At 44.3% G+C, this 22,817-nt stretch overlaps 1 protein-coding gene across 2 annotated transcripts in view; it reads left to right on the forward strand.

Annotated features, from left to right (window-relative positions):
- The window catches only part of sept5a (septin 5a), a 35,048-nt gene that overhangs the window by 8,745 nt on the left and 3,486 nt on the right, over window positions 1-22,817 (forward strand). The window contains exons 1-10 of one of the 2 annotated variants that reach the window (XM_021621823.2): window positions 16,666-17,064; window positions 18,194-18,284; window positions 19,852-19,938; window positions 20,043-20,166; window positions 20,679-20,813; window positions 21,084-21,201; window positions 21,344-21,445; window positions 21,574-21,670; window positions 21,986-22,121; window positions 22,421-22,523. In XM_021621823.2, coding sequence (XP_021477498.1) covers window positions 16,990-17,064; window positions 18,194-18,284; window positions 19,852-19,938; window positions 20,043-20,166; window positions 20,679-20,813; window positions 21,084-21,201; window positions 21,344-21,445; window positions 21,574-21,670; window positions 21,986-22,121; window positions 22,421-22,523 — 1,068 coding nt within the window. In that variant the 5' untranslated portion in view covers window positions 16,666-16,989. Of the gene's footprint in view, window positions 1-16,665; window positions 17,065-18,193; window positions 18,285-19,851; window positions 19,939-20,042; window positions 20,167-20,678; window positions 20,814-21,083; window positions 21,202-21,343; window positions 21,446-21,573; window positions 21,671-21,985; window positions 22,122-22,420; window positions 22,524-22,817 lie in introns of those variants that run through there. The other variant, XM_021621824.2, reaches the window with a different exon arrangement.

Genomic DNA, 22,817 nt, shown 5'->3' on the forward strand with positions numbered 1-22,817 from the left:
TATGAACACACACAACAGAGGTTCTGATTGAAAAGACAGTGTAGGAAAAAGGAATAGTTTGAATTCTACCAGCCCAGGCCATCCATCTGCCATCCATGGTTGTCATGGTAATCCCTATGAAAAATGGTTACATGTGGTTTAAAACAATGAGTCATGCATCAGTGAGTGTTAATATGATAAATATTGATTTTGACTTAGCTGGGCTGAACAGATGTTTTTCAGATGGAGATATGCATCTGTCTCACATCCCAGCCTTGGACCAGTCTCCCCCCCACCCCACCCCACACACACACAGCCTTGAGTGCTGCTGGTTGTAGTCACAGATGGAACCCCCTCCCTATCCTCCCTCGTGAAGAACAGCTGCTATGCTTGGATAGACTTGCCGGGTGGGGTAGGGGACATGCAGGGGGCAGGCATTTAAACAGCGGAACCCCTTGGGGGTCTTGATCGGTATTGGTAAGAGTGTTGAATCATCTCTTTAGCACTGCTTAAAGGACATTATCAGAGGGGAAATGTTGCCCACTCTTCATGTAACAAGCACCAACCCTACCTAGTTTCAATACCATGTTCATACCAGCACTCTGTACATGGTGCATACCACCAGCTAGCATGCTTACTGTTCTTGTAGACTTCAAGTCATTGCGCTAACGCTAGTTAGCATTGGCTTGCGAAACTACCTCTAATTTTCTTCATACTGGACGCAGATACATAAACATGGTATCCACGAGTTCATCTGAGCTATTCCTTTAGTACAAAAGGATACTACATAATCAGTTTATGGTTGTTTACAGAAAATTGTCTGGTAGCAACATGTTCAACTATCTCTCTCATGTTCTGAGTGTTTGTCTTTGTTCTTTATCTGAACTGAAATTTGTATTTTTCTCTGGCACCTGATGTCATTATGTCATGCTGCAAACATGCAATGCCAAACATGCAGTGTGTTTGTGTGCGGTTGTGTGTGTGTGTGTGTGTGTGTGTGAGAGAGAGAGTTCACAAACAACACACGTGAATAGAAAGTGTATATTTTATCTCTATCCCTAGGTTTCCCTCTCTCCCTGTACAGCTAGCCATGTCTCAGCCTTTGCGTAGGCGTTTAAAAAGCTTTTGCTAATAACCCATGCCTGACCCAGATAGGATTCCAAACCCCTTTTTAAGAAGGAAGAGTTTGGGTGACCTTGATAAGTTAGAGATTATATGATGTTTGAGAGGAGGAATCAGAGACTTGGGAACTAAAATCTAATGAAAATTGTAAGGAGAATTAGAGGACTCCTTTTGCCTAATGTGGGTAGAAAAGCTCCCTTTTGGAATGTTAAAAGATGTGAGGAATCTTTTAAAATGAAGGAATTCCTCCTTGAGAAATTTTAAAAGATTATCTGAGAATGGTATGATACATGAAATACAAAATAATTTAACATTAAAAAGTATAACTTTTTTACATACAGTGCCTTCAGAAAGTATTCACTCCACTTTACTTTATCCACATTTTGTTGTGTTACAGCCCGAATAAGATATTTATTAAGTTGGGATTTTGTGTAACTGATCTACACACAATACCCCATAATGTCAAAGTAGAATTTTGACAAATTATTAACAAATAATTATTCAACCCCTTCGTTATGGCAAGCCTAAATAAGTTCAGCGGTAAAAAATATACTGAACAAATTAATTCTGTGTTCAATAATAGTGGTTAACATGATTTTTGAATAACTACCCCATCTCTGTACTCCACACATAGAATTATCTGTAAGGTCCCGCAATCGAGTAGTAAATTTCAAGCACAGATTCACCCACAAAGACCAGAGGGGATACCGATTGGAAGATCCCTTTGAGCATGGTGAAGTTATTAATTAGGCTTTGGATATTGTATCAATACACCCAGTCACTACAAATATACAGGCGTCCTTCCTAACTCAGGGATTTCACTATGAGGCCAATGGGGATTTTAAAACAGTTACTGATTTTAATGGTTGTGCTATGAGAAAACTGAGGATAGATCAACAACATTGTAGTTACTTTAAAAGACTAACCTAAATGGCAGAGTGAAAAGAAGGAAGCCTGTACAGAATAAAAACTATTCCAAAATATGCATCCTGTTTGCAACAAGGCACTTAAGTAATACTGCAAAATAGGTGGCAAAGAAATTAACTTTATGTCCTGAATACAAAGCGTTATGTTTCGGGCAAATCCAACAAAACACATCATTGAGTACCACTCTTCATATTTTTAAGCTTGGTAGTGGCTGCATCATGTTATGGGTATGCTTGTCATCGGCAAGGACTAGGGAGTTTTTTTTATTTATTTATAAAATGAAATACAGCTATAGGCACAGGGAAAATCCTAGAGGAAAACCTGGTTCAGTCTGCTTTCCAACAGACACTTGGAGACAAATTCACATATATCCTGAAACCTACACTGAATGTTCCTGAGTGGCCTAGTTAAAGTTAGAACTTAAATTAGAACTTAAGTTTTCACTTTGTTATTATGGGGTATTGTGTGTTAATGGATGAGAATTAATTGAATTCAGGCTGTAACACAACAAAATGTGGAATAAATCAAGGGGCATAAATACTTTCTGAAGGCACTGTATCTGGTGCTGCAAATCGAACCAAAAAACCATATCGCCAAGTGTCCCTCTTTTTCCCCATTTCCAAACCCCTGACCCTACCCGCAACTTGGCAATTCATGTAGCTCTGAAAGGATTGGATTGATATAGACGTTAAGGTGGCTAACAGTTCCACCTTGTGCCCTGATAGGTTATGAACTACTTCTACAATATTTACTAATCTTTACAGATCTACTCAAGCCACTTATAGGGAAAGGGCTATAGGTCAATTTGTAGCTAGGCTGTGGAAGAGCCTATTGTTGCTGAATGGTTAGACGTTAATGCTAGGCTACGCTAGCCAAGTGTCCTTTAGAAGGACTATTGTTGCCAGGCCAATTACGTGCTGTTAGATTAGCATGGTAAAGAGCCTAGCACTTAGAGGCTCACGTCTCCAAGGAGAGCAAACACCACAGGGATGGGGGATGGGGGTCCAAAGAGCCTTTCTATCTCACCCTCTCTCATTCTCATCCTCTTTCTCTCGATCTCTCAAGTTCCACCATCTTTCCCTCTCTTTTCCCTTCACCCTCTCTTTCTCTATCTATCCCTGTCTTCCATCTACCTCCCTTCTCTATCTTTCCCCCTTTCCCCTTATTTTTCTCCTTCCCTTTCTCTGGACGCATATTTGGCCCAACACACAGCAACCATTTGTTGCAGCATTTAGACTTAATTGTGTGTAAAGTCAAGGTTGGACAGGACTGAGATGTCATCAGGAAAGGTCACCTCTTTATATCTACATCACAGAATGTATCCTCTCCACATCTCCTGGCTCTGGAGCTGCTTTACAGCTTGTGTGTATGGTTGTCTATCTGCCTTACTTTGTGTGTGTGTGTGTGGTATGAGTGTCTGTCTTTGTGTATTTAACTTCTGTAATATGTGTGTAGTTTACTGCCGTGGCCTTTTGAAAAGAGCTTTCTGAAAGGCTACAACAGTAAACAAGAAGATCAATGCATCTGTGTGAATGACTGATCTCTGGATCATTGCCTCTGTATCCAGCAGGCATGCAGGTTCTAAAGGGAAGGAAGTCACTGGACCTCTAGTTGCTGTCAGCTGGAAAGGGAAAGTGTCTCTGATGATCAGTGATTATCTAAAGGGAGGATGGAAGGAAGGATGTGGGTTAAAAGTGTTGGAACATGGACCTTAGCTTCAACACCATGGCTCCCATAGTTCTCTCGCTCTCGCTCTCTCTCTCTCTCTCTAGCTCTCACACTCTCTCTCTCTCTCCAGCTCTCACACTCTCCTCCTGTCCAGTATTTGGTCAGCTGGAGGTGTGGATTGTGAAGGGTTTAGATCAGTGTGTGTGTCACTGTCACCAGCAGCACTGGGCTTGGCTTCAGATGTCTCAATGTTTCATCTTCAGCCTTTCACATTATGTAGCATTGTTATGGTTAGCCGCTAATAACCACACTGGTTTCCATGCAGGCAGAGCTCAAGAATTGTGTATTTTTCAAACACCTGAAAAAGCTTTTTTCTTGCAATCTAGAGCAAAAATCGTCATGCTTAATTTTCTGTATTTAAAAAAAAAAATATCTCAGCATACTTCTTGTCTGTATCCTTCCGACTCAAATCATAATAAAATCAAATGTTATTAGTCACATGCGCCGAATACACTTCCAGTGCTTACTTACAAGCACTGTAAGTGGTGGTAAAAATAAAATAAATCTGCTAAAATCTGGGTAAAACATTGAAAGGAATGAATGTGAGTCTTATTCGGTACATTTAGTTATTGTTTGCTTTTCTAAACTCTCCCAACCTTGCCAGCAAGCATGCCAGCTAAGGAAGTTAGACAAGATAGCTACTCTAACTAGATTGATAGGCTGAAATTACTTCAAGGTAGCTAGTTACATCAACAGCATTCTCCCGGAAACCCTAGACCCACTCCAATTCGCATACCGCCCCAACAGATCCACAGATGACGCAATCTCAGTCTCACACCACACTGCCCTTTCACACCTGGACAAAAGGAACACCTATGTGAGAATGCTATTCATTGACTACAGCTCAGTGTTCAACACCATAGTGCCCACGAAGCTCATCACTAAGCTAAGGACTCTGGGACTAAACACCTCCCTCTGCAACTGGATCCTGGACTTCCTGACGGGCCGCCCCCAGGTGGAAACAGTAGGCAACAATACGTCTGCCACGCTGATCCTTAACACTGGGGCCCCTCAGGGGTGTGTACTCCTGTATTCCCTCCTGTATTCCCTGTTCACCCACGACTGCGTGGCCAAACAAGACTTCAACACCATCATTAAGTTTGCTGACGACACAACAGTGGTAGGCCTGATCACCAACAACGATGAGACGGCCTATAGGGAGGAGGTCAAAGAACTGGCAGTGTGGTGCCAGGACATCAACCTCTCCCTCAATGTGAGCAAGACAAAGGAGCTGACCGTGGACTGCAGGAAAAGTCGGACCGAACAGGCCCCCATTAACATCGACGTGGCTGTAGTGGAGCGGGTCGACAGTTTCAAGTTCCTTGGTGTCCACATCACCAAGGAACTATCATGGTCCAAACATACCAAGACAGTCGTGAAGAGGGCACAACAAAATATTTTCCCCCTCAGGAGACTGAAAAGATTTGGCATGGGTGCCCAGATCCTCAAAAGGTTCTACAGCTGCACCATCGAGAGCATCCTGACCGGTTGTATCACCGCCTGGTATGGCAACTGCTCGGCATCTGACTGTAAGGCGCTACAGAGGGTAGTGCGTATGGCCCAATACATCACTGGGGCCAAGCTTCCTGCCATCCAGGACCTATATAATAGGCGGTGTCAGAGGAAAGCCCATAAAATTGTCAGAGACTCCAGTCACCCAAGTTATAGACTGTTTTCTCTGCTCCCGCACGGAAAGCGGTACCGGAGCGCCAAGTCTAGGACCAAAAGGCTCCTCAACAGCTTCTCCCCCCAAGCTATAAGACTGCTGAACAATTCATAAAATTGCCACCGGACAATTTACAATGACCCGCCCCCTTTATGTACACTGTTTATGTGCCCCTGTATGTAGCCTCGTTATTGTTATTCTTATTGTGTTACTTTTATTATTACTTTTTATTTGAGTCTACTTATGAAAATATGTTCTTCTTCTTGAACTGCACAGTTGGTTAAGGGCTTGTTGTATTCAGCAAATAAAATGCATGTGTAAAGTTGCATGTGACAAATACAATTTGATTTGATTAGATTTATGAGGTTGGGAGATTGGGAACCTATCTGGGCCAGCTAAAGCCAACTTCCTAAAATTGCTAAGGGGCGAGTAGTATTGTTTTTAACAAAAAAATGATACAGTGCCTTCGGAAATTATTCAGACCCCTCAACTTTTTCCACATTTTGTTACATTACTGCCTCATTTTGAAATTTATTAAAAGTTTTTTTCCCTCATAAATCTACACACAATCCCCAAATGACAAATCAAAAACAGGCTTTTTCAAAAAACTATACCAAATTAAAAAACTGAAATTTTACATAAGTATTCAGACCCTTTACTTACTACTTTGTTGAAGAACCTTTGGCAGCGATTACAGCCTCGAGGCTTCTTGGGTATGATGCTACAAGCTTGGCACACTTGTATTTGGGAAGTTTCTCCGATTCTCCTCTGCAGATTCTGTCAGGTCTGACTGGGCCACTCAAGGACATTCAGAGACTTGTCTCGAAGCCACTCCTGTGATGTCTTGGCTGTGTACTTAGGGTTGCTGTCCTATTGGAAGGTGAACCTTCGCCCCAGTCTGAGGTCCTGACCGCTCTGGAGCAAGTTTTCATCACAGATCTCTCTGTTCTTTGCTCTGTTCATCTTCCCTCGATCCTGACTAGTCTCCCAGTCCCTGCCACTGAAAAACATCCCCACAGCATGATGCTGCCACCACCATGCTTCACCGTAGTGATGGTACCAGGTTTACTCCAGATGTGACACTTGGCATTCCTTCCAAAGAGTTCAATCTTGGTTTCATCAGACCAGAGAATTGTTTCTCATAGTATGTGTCCTTCAGGTACCTTTTGGCAAACTCCAGGCATTCTGCGTTGTGCCTTTTACTGAGTAGTGGCTTCTGTCTGGCCACTCTACCATAAAGGCCTTATTGGTGGAGTGCTGCAGAGATGGTTGTTCTTCTGGAAGGTTCTCCCATCTCCACAGAGGAACTCTAAGCAAGAGTGACCATCGGGTTCTTAGCCACCTCCCTGACCAAGCCCCCCCCCCCCTGCTCAGTTTTGCCGTTTGGTGGTTCCAAACTTCTTCAATTTAGGAATGATAGAGGCCACTGTGTTCTTGGGGACCTTCAATGCTGCAGAAATATGTTGGTATCCTTCCCCAGATCTGTGCCTCGACACAATCCTGTCTCGGAGCTCTATGGATGATTCCTTCGACCTCATGGCTTGGTTTTTGCTCTGACATGCACTGTCAACTGTGGGACCTTATATAGACAGGTGTGTGCCTTTTTTTTAAAACATGTCCAATCAATTTAATTTACCACAGGTGGACTCCAATCAAGTTGCATAAACATCTCAAGGATGATCAATGGATACAGGATGCACCTGAGTCTCATAGCAAAAGGTCTGAATACTTATGTAAATAAGGTATTTCTGTTTATTATTTTAATACAATTGCAAAAATGTCTAAACTGTTTTTGCTTTGTCATTGTGTAGATTGATAGGGGGAAAAATACATTTAATCCAGTTTAGAATAAAGCTGTAGCATAACAAAATGGAAAAGTCAAGGGATCTGACTACTTTCCAAATGCACTGTATATATGCAACACCGTTCAAAAGTTTGGGGTCAATTAGAAATGTCCTTATTTTTTAAAGAATATAAATTCAACAGTGAAGAGGCGACTCCGGGATGCTGGCCTTCCTCTGTCCAGTGTCTGTGTTCTTTTGCCTATCTTAAATCTTTTATTTTTGTTGGCCAGTCTGAGATATGGCTTTTTCTTTGTACCTCTGCCTAGAAGGCTAGCATCCCGGTGTCGCCTCTTCACTGTTGACTTTGAGACTGGTGTTTTGCGGGTACTATTTAATGAAGCTGCCAGTTGAGGACTTGTGAGGTGTCTGTTTCTCAAACTAGACACTCTAATGTACTTGTCCTCATGCTCAGTTGTGCACTGGGGCCTCCCACTCCTCTTTCTATTCTGGTTAGAGCCAGTCTGCACTGTTCTGTGAATGGAGTAGTACACAGCGTTGTACGAGATCTTCAGTTTCTTGGCAATTTCTCGCATGGAATAGCCTCCATTTCTCAGAACAAGAATAGACTGACGAGTTTCAGAAGAAAGGTCTTTGTTGCTGGCCATTTTCAGCTTGTAATCGAACCCACAAATGCTGATGCTCCAGATACCCAACTAGTCTAAAGAAGGCCAGTTTTATTGCTTCTTTTTAGAACAGCAGTTTTCAGCTGTGCTAACATAATTGCATAAGGGTTTTCTAATAATCAATTAGCCTTTTAAAATGCTAAACTTGGATTAGCTAACACAACGTGCCATTGGAACACAGGAGTGATGGTTGCTGATAATGGGCCTCTGTACGCCTATGTAGATATTCCATTAAAAATCAGCCGTTTCCAGCGACAATAGTCATTTGCAACATTAACAATGTCTACACTGTATTTCTGATCAATTTAATGTTATTTTAATGGACAAGAAATGTGTTTTTCTTTCAAAAACAAGGATATTTCTAAGTGACCCCAAACTTTTGAACAGTGGCCAAAAGTTTTGAATGACACAAATATTAATTTCCACAAAGTTTTCTGCTTCAGTGTCTTTAGATATTTTTGTCAGAGGTTACTATGGAGTACTGCAGTATAATTACAAGCATTTCATATGTGTCAAAAGGCTTTTATTGACAATTACATGATGTTGATGCAAAGAGTCAATATTTGCAGTGTTGACCCTTCTTTTTCAAGACCTCTGCAATCCGCCCTGACATGCTGTCAATTAACTTCTGGGCCACATCCTGACTGATGGCAGCCCATTCTTGCATAATCAATGATTGGAGTTTGTCAGAATTTGTGAGTTTTTGTTTGTCCACCTACCTCTTGAGGATTGACCACAAGTTCTTAGTGGAATCCAGGTCTGGGGAGTTTCCTGGCCATGGACCCAAAATATCGATGTTTTGTTCCCCGAGCCACTTAGTTATCACTTTTTCCTTATGGCAAGGTTCTCCATCATGCTGGAAAAGGCACCAAACTGTTCCTGGATGGTTGGGAAAAGTTGCTCTCGGAGGATGTGTTGGTACCATTCTTTATTCATGGCTGTGTTCTTAGGCAAAATTGTGAGTGAGCCCACTCCCTTGGCTGAGAAGCAACCCCACACATGAATTGTCTCAGGATGCTTTACTGTTGGCATGACACAGGACTGATGGTAGCGCTCACCTTGTCTTCTCCGGACAAGCTTTTTTCCGGATGCCCCAAACAATCGGAAAGGGGATTCATCAGAGAAAAGGACTTTACCCCAGTCCTCATCAGTCCAATCCCTATAACTTTAGCAGAATATCAGTCTGTCCTTGATGTTTTTCCTGGAGAGAAGTGGCTTCTTTGCTACCCTTCTTGACACCAGGCCATCCTCCAAAAGTCTTCGCCTCACTGTGCGTGCAGATGCACTCACACCTGCCTGCTGCCATTCCTGAGCAAGCTCTGTACTGGTGGTGCCCCGATCCTGCAGCTGAATCAACTTTAAGAGACGGTCCTGGCGCTTGCTGGACTTTCTTGGGTGCCCTGAAGCCTTCTTCACAACAATTGAACCGCTCTCCTTGAAGTTCTTGATTTAGGTGCAATCTTACTAGCAGCAATATCCTTGCCTGTGAAGCCCATTTGGTGCAAAGCAATGATGGCGGCACGTGTTTCCTTGCAGGTAACCATGGTTGACAGAGGAAGAACAATGATTCCAAGCACCACCCTACTTTTGAAGCTCCCAGTCTGTTATTTGAACTCAATCAGCATGACAGAGTGATCTCCAGCCTTGTCCTCGTCAACACTCACACCTGTATTAACGAGAGAATCACTGACATGATGTCAGCTGGTCCTTTTTGTGGCAGGGCTGAAATGCAGGGGAAATGTTTTTGGGGGATTCAGTTAATTTGCATGGCAAAGAGGGACTTTGCAATTAATTGCAAATTAATTATTTAACTAGGCAAGTCAGATAAGAACAAATTATTATTTACAATGACGGCCTACACCGGCCAAACCCGGACAATACTGGGCCAATTGTACACCGCCCTATGGGACTCCCAATCACGGCCGGTTGTGATACAGCCTGGAATTGAGCCAGGGTGTCTGTAGTGACGCCTCTAGCACTGAGATGCAGTGCCTTAGACTGCTTCGCCACTCGGGAGCCCGAATGTACATGAGTATCTCTGTCCCTGATAAGTGTCTTTCACAGTGGCCTCCTAAACACTGTTCACAATATGTACCGTTTCACTTTATATAGCTGATGATGTCAGCTGTATCCATGTGTGTATGTTTACATGTGTATGCACGTGCATCAGGCCGTGCGTGTGTGTGAAGGTGAGAGAGAACTCCCTGTGCTGTGTCCTACCAGAGGCCAGCGGGACAGCTGGCCAGTGAGAGAGAGAGAGAGAGGGAGGGGCCTGAAGAGGGCTATTGTGATGTCACTCTAGGACATCTGTTCTATTCAGAGGACACCAACCCCATCTCCCCCACAGACACACACACACACACACACACACACAAACACACACAGAAAAACTATCTCGCCCTGCCCCTGCTATCTGGATGCTCAGTCCCTTACACCAGGGTTTCCCAAACTCGGTCCTGCCCCCCCGCGGTTGTCTTGTGCCAGTTTACTGAGAGGTATACACATAAGGAACATGAGTACAGACTCACACAAGGGCAATATTAATAAACACAACTTCAGACAAAGAAAATAGCTGTACAGTGGACCCCAGCACATCCCTACCCTCTGCCTTTGACCCCCTGCGCTCCTACTTCATCTTCTCACCCCCCCCCCCCCCCCCCCCCAACACATACACACCAGAGCAGCAGTAGCTTCCGTTCAGTCACACACCCTGCCAAATCTGCTGCTCATGTTGTCTCTTTCTTCATTCTCTCCTGAGAGTCAGTCAAGTTTTCTTTCAAATGCTGGTATCTGATGTGTGTTCTTATATCTTACTTTAAACGGTAGCTTAGCTACATAGCACAATACATTTCTGTTGATAACTACCTTCATCATATAACTTGTTCTGTTTTGATCTGTCTCCCTCGTGTGATGTAGATTGGTATTACAGCTTCGGAGCAATCCCATGAAGAGAGGTCCTAGGGATCCACAGCTTTTCAGGCTTTTGTTCCAACCCAGCACTAATACATCTGATACAGCTATTCAAGGGCTTGATTAGTAGTTAAAATAACATACCATAGGTCACCTTTTCTGAGTCAAGATCACTTTCTGAGCCAAAATGCAAGCGGAGATCTACCGCTCAGATTTTTTTTAAACATGCAACATTAACCAATTAAAAACAGTTCTGTAGCAATGAGATTTGTGCAATAGGCTATAGGCCCAATACATTATCACTGCATATTGGCTGTGCTTGAATTTCCCTGTCAATGTAGTTCATTTCAGACCATTTTGGAATTATATTTAAAAAATGTAGGTGTATGATCACGCTGGTAATACATCATGTATTGTATTACTTGAGGCACAGCGGAGTGAGCATAATAATTATCTTATTTTTTTACTGGACTGATGGCCTTCATCTGATGGTCAGTCTGAGGGGAGGCAGCAGTGGTAAGGCTGTCTATCACCCAACTCACCGTCCCTCCACTCCCCCCGCTGAGAAAAGGGGACACAGTCTTCCAGCTGATGGTCAGTCTGAGGGGAGAGAGCAGTGGTGAGGCTGTCTATCACCCAACTCTCCGTCCCTCCACTCCCCCCGCTGAGAAAAGGGGACACAGTCTTCCAGCTGATGGCAAAACTCAAGTTACAATGCATTATTTCTGCCTGTTACTCCTAAACAAATAGTGACTGTTTTCGCGTTATCATTATGGGCGATTGTGTGTAGATAGCTGAGGATTTAAAAAAAATCAATTTTAGAATAAGGTTGTAACAAAATGTGGAAAAAATCAAGGGGTCTGAATACTTTCCGAAGGCACTGTAACAACGCAAGCTTATCGGAACACTTTGCTATATTCATTCATTGCAGCTGCAGTGTTGGTTGTAGCGTGAGGGGAAGTAGGAAGAATGTGCATTTTATGGCTTATAAAAGTGTTGACTGCTGAATACCAACTTAAACATGAACTTACTCTTAAAAACAGGAGCTCTTTGCTGTTTTCGTTGAGTCTCTCTCGAGTCATGGTCTTAACAGTTTTGAAATCTCACAGTATCAACTTTGCTATGTGTTCAAGGCTTCTTTTTACAGTCTATGGCTCGAGGAAACTGCAGACATGGTGATCTGAGCTATCTGATTGGCCAACGGAAGGCCTATATGTACACTTGATTTGCTCTCTGGGCCTGTTTTATCTTCAGACACATGAAATGGTTCAAAATGGGAACACTTTGCCTTCCCAGCACTAGGACTGCTGAGTCAAGTGCACCTACCACCTACAGCGTGAAACAAATCAAAAAGAGGAAAGCAAGGCTTTATCGTTGTTTTTTTTAAAGAAATGTTTGGTAATCGATTAGGAATGCCTTGGAGATAGACCAATTGATGTTGCCCACTCTGTCTGGGGTACCATAGCTTTCTTAGCTCCATTTGTCTTGAACCTCATGTCTGTCCTCCAGTGGTAGCTTAGCTGAGATATCACCACTGAACCGAGACACACACACACACACACACACACACACACTCCATGGGCCCACATCTGGCAACAATTGTCCACCACGCCCTGTCCTGTTTCACAGTGTGTCGAGTGTATGTTTGTATCACGGCTGTGTACATCCCCCAACAAGCCAACACCGCAAGGAATTACACAGGACTTTTAACAAATTGGAAACAACATATCCCGAGGCCTCATTTCTTGTAGCCAGGGACATTAACAAAGGAAATGTAAGGAAACTTCTCCCGAATTTCAAACATCTTTTGCCTCACTCACAGGAAAAATACATTGGATCCTTGTTATTCTCCATTCCGAGATCCATACAAACCCCTCCTTTGATAAATCAGACCACATCTCCATTCTGATCCTCCCCGCCTATAGGCAGAAGTTAAAACAGGAAGCACCTGTGTTAAGGTCTGTACAACGCTGGTCTGACCAATCAGAATCCATGCTGCAGGACTGTCTTGATCACGTGGACTGGGATATGTTCCGGGCCACCTCTGGGAATAAATTAGACAAATTGAATTACTTTCTATCTGGGTTCATCAGGAAGTGGATAGAGGATGTTGTTCCTACAGTGATGATTTAAAACATACCCAAACCAAAAACGCAAATAGCGTTTAGCTATTAGCGCAAACCACCGCATTTAACCACGGTAGAGTGTCTGGAAATATGAACAGACCACCTATGACCACCGCAAGAAAATCAAAGAGGCAAAAAGACAGTACAGGTACAGTCGCAATTCAACGCCTCAGACACGAGACGCATGTGGCAGGGACTTAAAACAATACGGATTATAAAAGTAAAACTAGCCACGTCACGGTCACTGATGCCTCACTCCCAGACATGCTAAACACAGAGACGACGTGTGCCCCCGCTGCTCACGAGGACTGCGGGCTGCCAATCTGTGTAGCCGAAGTGAGTAGGACCTTCAAGCGTGTAAACCGTCGGAAGGCTGCTGGCCCGGATGGCATTCCAAGCTGTAAACCGTCGTAAGGCTGCTGGCCCGGATGGCATTCCAAGCTGTAAACCGTCGTAAGGCTGCTGGCCCGGATGGCATTCCAAGCGTGTAAACCGTCGTAAGGCTGCTGGCCCGGATGGCATTCCAAGCTGTAAACCGTCGTAAGGCTGCTGGCCCGGATGGCATTCCAAGCTGTAAACCGTCGTAAGGCTGCTGGCCCGGATGGCATTCCAAGCTGTAAACCGTCGTAAGGCTGCTGGCCCGGATGGCATTCCAAGCTGTAAACCGTCGTAAGGCTGCTGGCCCGGATGGCATTCCAAGCTGTAAACCGTCGTAAGGCTGCTGGCCCGGATGGCATTCCAAGCTGTAAACCGTCGTAAGGCTGCTGGCCCGGATGGCATTCCAAGCTGTAAACCGTCGTAAGGCTGCTGGCCCGGATGGCATTCCAAGCGTGTAAACCGTCGTAAGGCTGCTGGCCCGGATGGCATTCCAAGCTGTAAACCGTCGTAAGGCTGCTGGCCCGGATGGCATTCCAAGCTGTAAACCGTCGTAAGGCTGCTGGCCCGGATGGCATTCCAAGCTGTAAACCGTCGTAAGGCTGCTGGCCCGGATGGCATTCCAAGCTGTAAACCGTCGTAAGGCTGCTGGCCCGGATGGCATTCCAAGCTGTAAACCGTCGTAAGGCTGCTGGCCCGGATGGCATTCCAAGCTGTAAACCGTCGTAAGGCTGCTGGCCCGGATGGCATTCCAAGCTGTAAACCGTCATAAGGCTGCTGGCCCGGATGGCATTCCAAGCGTGTAAACCGTCGTAAGGCTGCTGGCCCGGATGGCATTCCAAGCTGTAAACCGTCGTAAGGCTGCTGGCCCGGATGGCATTCCAAGCTGTAAACCGTCGTAAGGCTGCTGGCCCGGATGGCATTCCAAGCTGTAAACCGTCGTAAGGCTGCTGGCCCGGATGGCATTCCAAGCGTGTAAACCGTCGTAAGGCTGCTGGCCCGGATGGCATTCCAAGCTGTAAACCGTCGTAAGGCTGCTGGCCCGGATGGCATTCCAAGCTGTAAACCGTCGTAAGGCTGCTGGCCCGGATGGCATTCCAAGCTGCGTCCCCAGAGCATCCGCAGACCAGCCGGCTGGAGTGTTTACAGACAATTTTAACCTCTCACTATCCCAGACTGTAGTCCTCACTTGCTTAAAGATGGCCACCATTCTTCCTGTACCCAAGCAAGCCAAGTTAACTGAACTACATCACTATTGCCCCGTAGCACTCACTTCTGTCATCATGAAGTGCTTTGAAAGGATAGTCAAGGATTGTATTACCTCCACCATACCCGACACCCTTAACCACTACAATTTGCATACTGCGCCAACAGATCTATGAACAACGCAATCACCATTGCACTACACACCACCCTATCCCACTTGGACAAGTGGAACACCTATGTCAGAATGCTGTTCATAGACTACAACTCAGCTTTTAACACCATACTGCCCTTTAAGCTCGTCATTAAGCTCAGGGCCTTCTGTCTGAACTCCTCTCTATGCAAGTGGATCCTAGATTTCCTGAGGGTCGGTAACAACACCTCCGCCATGCTGATACTCAACACGGGGGCTCCCCAGGGGTGTGTGCTCAGCCCCCTTCTGTACTCCCTGTTCACCCATGACTGCGTGGCCATGCACGACTCCAACTCAATCATCAAGTTTACTGATGACACAACAGTGGTAGGCCTGATTAACAACAATGACGAGACAGCCTACAGAGAGGAGGTTAGAGCCCTGGTGGAGTGGCGCCAGGAAAATAACCTCTCCCTTAACGTCAACCAAACAAAGGGGCAGATCGCGAACTACAGGAGACAGAAGAGGGAGCACGCCCCCATCCTCATCGACGGGACGCAGTGGATAAGGTCAAAATCTTCAAGTTCCTCAACGAGCACATCACTGAGGACTTGAAATGGTCTCGCCACACCGACATTGTGGTGAAGAAGGCGCAATAGCGCTTCTACAACCTCAGGTGGCAGAAGAAATTCGGCATAGCCCCTAAGACCCTCACAAACTTCTACAGATGCACCATTGAGAGCATTCTGTCGGGCTGCATTCAGCACCCGGGTGAATACTGTATCCCCGACATAGTTTATTAAAATATTTCTACTAATGTACATTGTATTTTTGTTATACTGTTTATACAAACTGCATATGTCACGCCCTGACCTTAGAGAGCCTTTTTATGTCTCTATTTTGGTTTGGTCAAGGTGTGATTTGGGTGGGCATTCTATGTTCTTTATTTCTTTGTTTCTGTCCGAGTGTGGTTCCCAATCAGAGGCAGCTGTCTATCGTTGTCTCTGATTGGGGATCATACTTAGGCAGCCCTTTTCCCTCCTCCTGTGTGGGATCTTGTTCTTTGTTTGTGTGCAGGTAGTTTGCACAACGAAGCTGTTCGGTCGTTGTATTCTTTATTGTTTTGTCTTTTCTAAAGTTTCACTTGGTTAATAAATGATGTGGAACTCAAAGAACGCTGCGCCTTGGTCTCATCCTTCCCGACGACACCCGTTACAGCATATTTCTTTATATACTGGATTCACGACATACTGTAACTCACACTATATTAAATCTACATGAGCTTATCTTGTGTAAATTCCCCCGGTGTACATATGTATAGATTGCATTTTGATACAGCTACAGTGCTATTTGGGTTGAACATCCAGGATTCGTCCCTCCGTTCTTTTAATTGACATTTGACTGCATTCTTAGGAGCAAGCAACATAAGCATTTTGTTGCACCACTATAACACCTGCTAAACTGTTTATGTGACCAATTAACTTTGATTTAACTTAATGAGAGAACGTTTCCTTTGATACTTTTAGTGTAATTTCCACAGCAGGGGCCTTTTGTTGTATGGCTAATGTCCAGTCTAGACGTCGGCTCGTCTCTTCATATAGCCATTGAGTCACACATCTCTTGCTATCGTCATCCCAGGGCTGGGTTAAGAGGACCTTTAAGCTTCACTCAGCTCTGTGTGACAGGTTACTGTCTTTTACAAGTCCACACTTGAACCACACAAATAGTTTGTGTCTCTGCTATAGGACACTGTGTTGTTCTTTGACAACTTATCACTATTAGGGTCAGATATGAGCTAGATTATTTAGCCCTCTCGTCTGTCTGCTTCTCTCTTTTGTGCTCTTTCTGCTCTAGGCTGCTATACTGTAGGTTATTACTGTAGCAGTGAATGCTTTATTTTTCTAATGGTGGAAAAGGGGGAGGGACTATGGTGAATGAATGAGTGTATTTTATTCCTTCAGTTTCCCCCTCCGTCCCTCTCTTCCTCCACTAAATTTCTACCTCTTACTACCTCTCTCACTCTGTCCTACCATTTTATTTCCTCCTGTCTACCCCCCTAGCTCTCGCTCTCTCCCTTCCTCCCTCTCAGAATTCCCCCCTACCTGTCTGAACAGGGAGCAGTAGAGCGCTGTGGGACAGAGGAGAGAAAGAGGAGAATGAAAGAGAGAGGAGGAGAGTAGGAGGAACAAAGACATAGTGAGGGAGAACAGGAAAGTGGTGTGTGTATTGAGAAGAGAGTGGACTGACGGAGAGGTAGAGAGTAGAGGGGTGCATAAGAGAAGCGTTGTGAGGAGGTTGCTCTGTTTTTGTCCTTTGGAAAACCTTTTCCCTGTTGGTGTCGTGCTGGCTTGTTATGGATGCTATCATGCTGCAGGAGAAACTAGTGGAACGCTTGCTGTGCCCTCGAGTCAGAACCGCGAGGCGGAAGGTAAAGAACTGGAACGTGACAGGCGAGAGAGGATAGGGAATGAGAGGAGAGAGAAAGTAAAGGAGAGGAAAGAGAAGGGAGAGGGGGTCAATGTCAAAGAGAAATTGACATTTAACACACACACACACACACACAGGTCAGTAAACGCTCATAGAAACACCATCTTTCTCTCTCTAACATGTCATATTAGTATGGAATATAGAACATACTGTTTTCTTAAGTTATGTCCTGATACGTTCATGACAGATTTATGGGTAGTTTGTTTGTTCTGACTGTGGCATATTTGTTCCCAAACACACCCTAGAAGTAAGTCAGATGTTTGTATGATTACTCATTGATATAGATTTCCCAATTCTCTGTGTGTGTGACTTCAGCACGAGCTCTCTTCCATGTCTATGTATGCTGTGACCGTGTGTATGCGTGTTTCTGTATGTAAGCCTTGCCCCAGGAGCTGTCGAGAATGCACATGACAAATTATGACAACTTGTTATAGACTGAGTATTTCTTTGGCATGTTTGTGTTTGTTTGGGGTTTAAAATAGGCCATTTATGTCTGGTCAATACAGCCTTTGTCACTCTCAGTGTGTGTGTGTGTGTATGGGGTCTTCAGTACTGTAGATTCTGAGTAAGGAGAAGCTTTGGGTGATGTGTGAATGGTGTCAGAAGGGGATGAGGAGAGCTGCAAGATAGACAGCCATTGTGTGGTGGAAATGTTATAGATCAGTCATACTTTTCTCTCTCTTTCTCTCACTGTGTCTGTGTGTTTTTTATGTGTGTGTGTTGGTGTGTGTGGAAAAAGCGCAGCGCCAGGTCTTAGAGACTTTCTCCCCTGCTATTGTCAAGGGATTTGTGGGTGACTCAACTGTGAGTTGAGTTTGAATTTGAGCTGTATTTGAATTTAAATTGCAATTTTTCTGTATTTATTTAGGTCTTAGGAATGTTGCTTTGAATAGATATCCGACTGAGGATATTGTATGTTCGTTTACCTATTGTGTGAGTGTGACTGAGTCTCTCTCTCTCTCTCTCCCCCTCTCTGTCTCGCTCGCTGTCTCTCTCTCTGTCTCGCTCTCTGTGTCTCTCTCTCTCTCTCTCTCTCTCTCTCTCTCTCTCTCTCTCTCTCTCTCTCTCAGGAGAAGCAGTATGTGGGCTTTGCCACCCTCCCTAACCAGGTGCACAGGAAGTCAGTGAAAAAGGGTTTTGACTTCACTCTCATGGTCGCCGGTCAGTGAAAGTATTGTTTGTAGCATTTACTGTAGTAAAAGTAAAACAACCCAGTGATATTAAGTACTTCATGTGTTTTCATGAATGTTGACTCAGTGTTAGTGTTGATGGCCGTGTGTGTCTGTGTGTGTTGGTGGTTGTTTAGAAACATGTTATACTGAACAAAGATATAAACGCAACATGTAAAGTGTTGGTCCCATGTTTCATGAGCTGAAATAAAAGATCCCAGAAATGTTTTCATGTGCACAAAGAGCTTATTTCTCTCACATGTTTGTTTTCTTACATCCCTGTTAGTGAGCATTTCTCCTTTGCCAAGATAATCCATCCACCTGACAGGTGTGACATATCAAGAAGCTGATTAAACAGCATGACCATTAAACAGGTGCACCTTGTGCTGGGGACAATAAAAGGCCACTCTAAAATGTGCAGTTTTGTCAAACAACACAATTCCAAAGATGTCTCAAGTTTTGTGGAGGCGTTCAATTGGCATGCTGACTGCAGGAATGTCCACAAGAGCTGTTGCCAAATAATGAAATGCTAATTTCTTTACCATAAGCCGCCTCCAACGTCATCGTAGAGAATTTGTCAGTACGTCCAACCGGGCTCACAACCGAAGACCATGTAACAACCTCCACATCCGGAGTCTTCACCTGTGGGATCGTCTGAGACCAGCCACTTGGACAGCTGATGAAACTGTGGGTTTGCACAACAATTTCTGCACAAACTGTCAGAAACCGTCTCAGGGTAGCTCATCTGCCTGCTAGTTGTCCTCACCAGGGTCTTGACCTGACTGCAGTTTGGCGTCGTAACCGACTTCAGTGGGCAAATGCTCACCTTCGATGGCCACTGGCACGCTGGAGGAGTGTGCGCTTCACAAATTCATTCAGATTTCAACTGTGCAGCCGGGCAGATGGCAGATGTTGTAAACAGAGTGCCCCATGGTGGCAGCAGGGTTATGGTATGGGCAGCATAAGCTACGGACAGTAAACACAATTGCATTTTACTGATGGCAATTTGAATGCAGAAATAGTGACGAGATCCTGAGGCCCATTGTTGTACCATTCATCCACCTCCATCACCTCATGTTTCAGCATGGTAATGCACGGCTCCATGTCGAAAGGATCTGTACACAATTTCTGAAAGTGTAAAATGTCCCAGTTCTTCCATGGCCTGCATACTCACTAGACATGTCACCCATTGAGCACGACAGCGTGTTCCATTTCCTGCCAATATCCAGCAACTTTGCACATTAAAGAGGAGTGGGACAACATTTCACAGGCCACAATCAACTCTATGTGAAGGAGATTTGTCACGTTGCAAGAGGCAAATGGTGGTTACACCAGATACTGACTGGTTTTCTGATCTACGTCCCTAACTTTTTCTTTAAGGTATCTGTGACCAACAGATGCATATCTGTATTCCCAGTCATGTGAATCCATAGATTAGGGCCTAATGAATTTATTTCAATTGATTTATTTCCTTATATGAACTGTAACACAGTAAAATCTTTGAAATTGTTGCTCTTATATTTTTGTTCAGTGTATGTAATATGTATATCATGTTACAGGGGAGTCTGGTATGGGTAAATCTACTCTTGTCAACAGCCTGTTCCTCACAGACCTGTACAAGGACAGGAAACTACTCAACGCTGAGGGTGAGTAACACACACACACATTAAAATGTAAACTAGAGCAATTTTAAAATGCCATCTCATTAGAGGTTCTCTTCCCTTTCTCTATCCATCCCTCCCTCTCTCAGAGCGCATCAACCAGACAGTGGAAATCATTAAGCATACAGTGGACATTGAGGAGAAAGGAGTGAAGCTCAAATTGACCATTGTAGACACGCCAGGGTTTGGAGACGCTGTCAACAACAATGAATGGTGAGCTAAATCTCTTTGAGGCTTCTTTACAGGTGAGAACAGTGTTTCTCATTTTTATTGTAGTTCCATTGTAGTTCCAGACAAACTCACCTGATTCAACTCAATAAGGGCTTGATGATTAGTTGACAAGTTGAATCAGGTGTGCTTGTCTGGGACTACAACAAAAATGTGTGCTGTTGGGGAACTCTAGGACTGGAGTTGGGAAACACTGGGTTAGAAGATTGACCTAAAATAGGAATGATAGCGGAAATTCATCTTGTACAGTGGGGCAAAAAAGTATTTAGTCAGCCACCAATTGTGCAAGTTCTGAGTCAAGTGTAATTTTCATCATAGGTACACTTCAACTATGACAGACAAAATGAGAAAAAAAATCCAGAAGATCACATTGTAGGATTTTTAATGAATTTATTTGCAAATTATGATGAAAATTACAGGCCTCTCTCATATTTTTAAGTGGGAGAACTTGCACAATTGGTGGCTGACTAAATACTTTTTTGCCCCACTGTATATAGCTGGAAGCCGATCACAGACTACATCGACCAGCAGTTTGAGCAGTACTTCAGAGATGAGAGTGGACTGAACAGGAAGAATATACAGGACAACAGAGTCCACTGCTGCCTCTACTTCATTCCTCCGTTCGGACACGGGTAACACAAACACACATACGCACACACTCACACACACATACATACACAGGAATGTGATAGTGTAATGACAGGTATAGATAGTAATAACACATCCTGAGTGTGATGACAGGAGGATACTATGTAAACAGCACCAATACAACTCAACCAGCAAACACTGTTATTACTGCCCACCTCAGTCAGAATGCACTTATTCTCCATGAAAACTCACACGTGCATGCAGGTACACACGCACATACTCTGACCAGGCGGGGTATCTCCTCTCCCTTGCAGACTGCGTCCAGTAGATGTTGAGTTTATGAAGGCTCTCCATGAGAAGGTGAACGTGGTTCCTCTCATTGCCAAGGCTGACTGTCTCACTCCCAATGAGATCAAGAAACTCAAAGACAGGGTGAGTTCAACACAGCAGACCGACTAAAACTGCTGAAGCAGGTGTCACATTATGATTGGAAGATTGGAAGTTGCTCACCCAGCACAATGTGTGGTGCCACGTGTTTGCGCGTGTGTGTGTGTTCGTGTGTGTGTGCATGTAGGTCCGTGAGGAAATTGAGAGGTTTGGCATTAAGGTGTACCAGTTCCCAGAGTGTGACTCTGATGAGGACGAGGAGTTCAAACAACTGGACAAAGAACTGAAGGTGAGACACACAACTGGAGACCGAACATTAACAATAGAGTCAACCAAACTCAACCATACCTTCTAACATGTCAATCTATCATGCCAAATCCTAACCTGTGTGTGTGTGCGCACGTGTTCTGTGTGTAGGAATGCTGTCCGTTAGCAGTGATTGGCAGTAACACAGTGGTTGAGGCCAGGGGCCAGAGAGTGAGAGGGAGACTCTATCCATGGGGTATTGTGGAAGGTGGGTGACAACACAGATCAATATTACTTAGGGCTTTGACTCTTTAAGTTGCATGGTGAACATTCCTCACATATTAACATTTTTGAAAGAAAAATGACTGAAACTCAAACTATGAAAAACAACCTCTATCTACCCTTATTTCTCAACCAATGCATTATGATTAGGCTCAGTTTTCTTGCTCAGAAAACGCCCTGTTCCTAATAGGATACAGTGCATCACTGCTGGTGGAGACAACAGAGAGGAATGTTTTATCTAAGCAAATCATGTCAGTGTAAAATGACCCAGTCTTTCTGTCTGTTTGTGTTTGTGTTTCAGTGGAGAACCAGTCTCACTGTGACTTTGTGAAGCTGAGGAACATGTTGATTCGCTCTCACATGCATGACCTCAAAGACGTGACATGTGATGTGCACTATGAGAACTACAGAGCCCAGTGTATACAGGACATGACCAGGTATGTGCGTCTGTGTGTATACTGTAGAGCAGGGTTTCCCAAACTCGGTCCCTGGGTGCACATTTTGTTTTTTGCCCTAGCATTACACAGTAGCTTTAAATAATCAAAGCTAGGGCAAAGCCAGAATGTGCACCCAGAGGGGGCCTCAGGAACGAGTTTGGGAAACCCTGTTGTAGAGGTCAGACAGAGTGCAAGACCGAAAGTATGAGGTGCTTGGTTTATAGTTTATATCTGAAGTGTTTATTAATATTGCCCTTGTGTGAGTCTGTATTCATGTTCCTTATGTTTTTTCCCCTTAGTAAACTGACGCACGACAACCGCATGGAAAGCCCGATCCCCATCCTGCCCCTATCCACCCCAGATGTGGAGACAGACAGACTCATCAAGATGAAAGATGAAGAGGTAAACTGCTATGTCATCATGGGTAACATCACCTATACAGGATAATCTCCTGTTTATAAAGAGATCCTAGAAAGGACAAAAATGGCATTACCCCTCGTACTCTCTCTCTACCTCCTCTAACTTCTCACTTTCTCTGTCTCTCTGTGTCTTTCTCTCTACCTCCTCTCTAACTTCTCACTTTCTCTGTCTCTCTGTGTCTTTCTCTCTACCTCCTCTCTAACTTCTCACTTTCTCTGTCTCTCTGTGTCTTTCTCTCTACCTCCTCTCTAACTTCTCACTTTCTCTGTCTCTCTG

The sequence above is a fragment of the Oncorhynchus mykiss genome, chromosome 11 (assembly GCF_013265735.2).
Source record: "Oncorhynchus mykiss isolate Arlee chromosome 11, USDA_OmykA_1.1, whole genome shotgun sequence".
Lineage (NCBI taxonomy): Eukaryota > Metazoa > Chordata > Actinopteri > Salmoniformes > Salmonidae > Oncorhynchus > Oncorhynchus mykiss.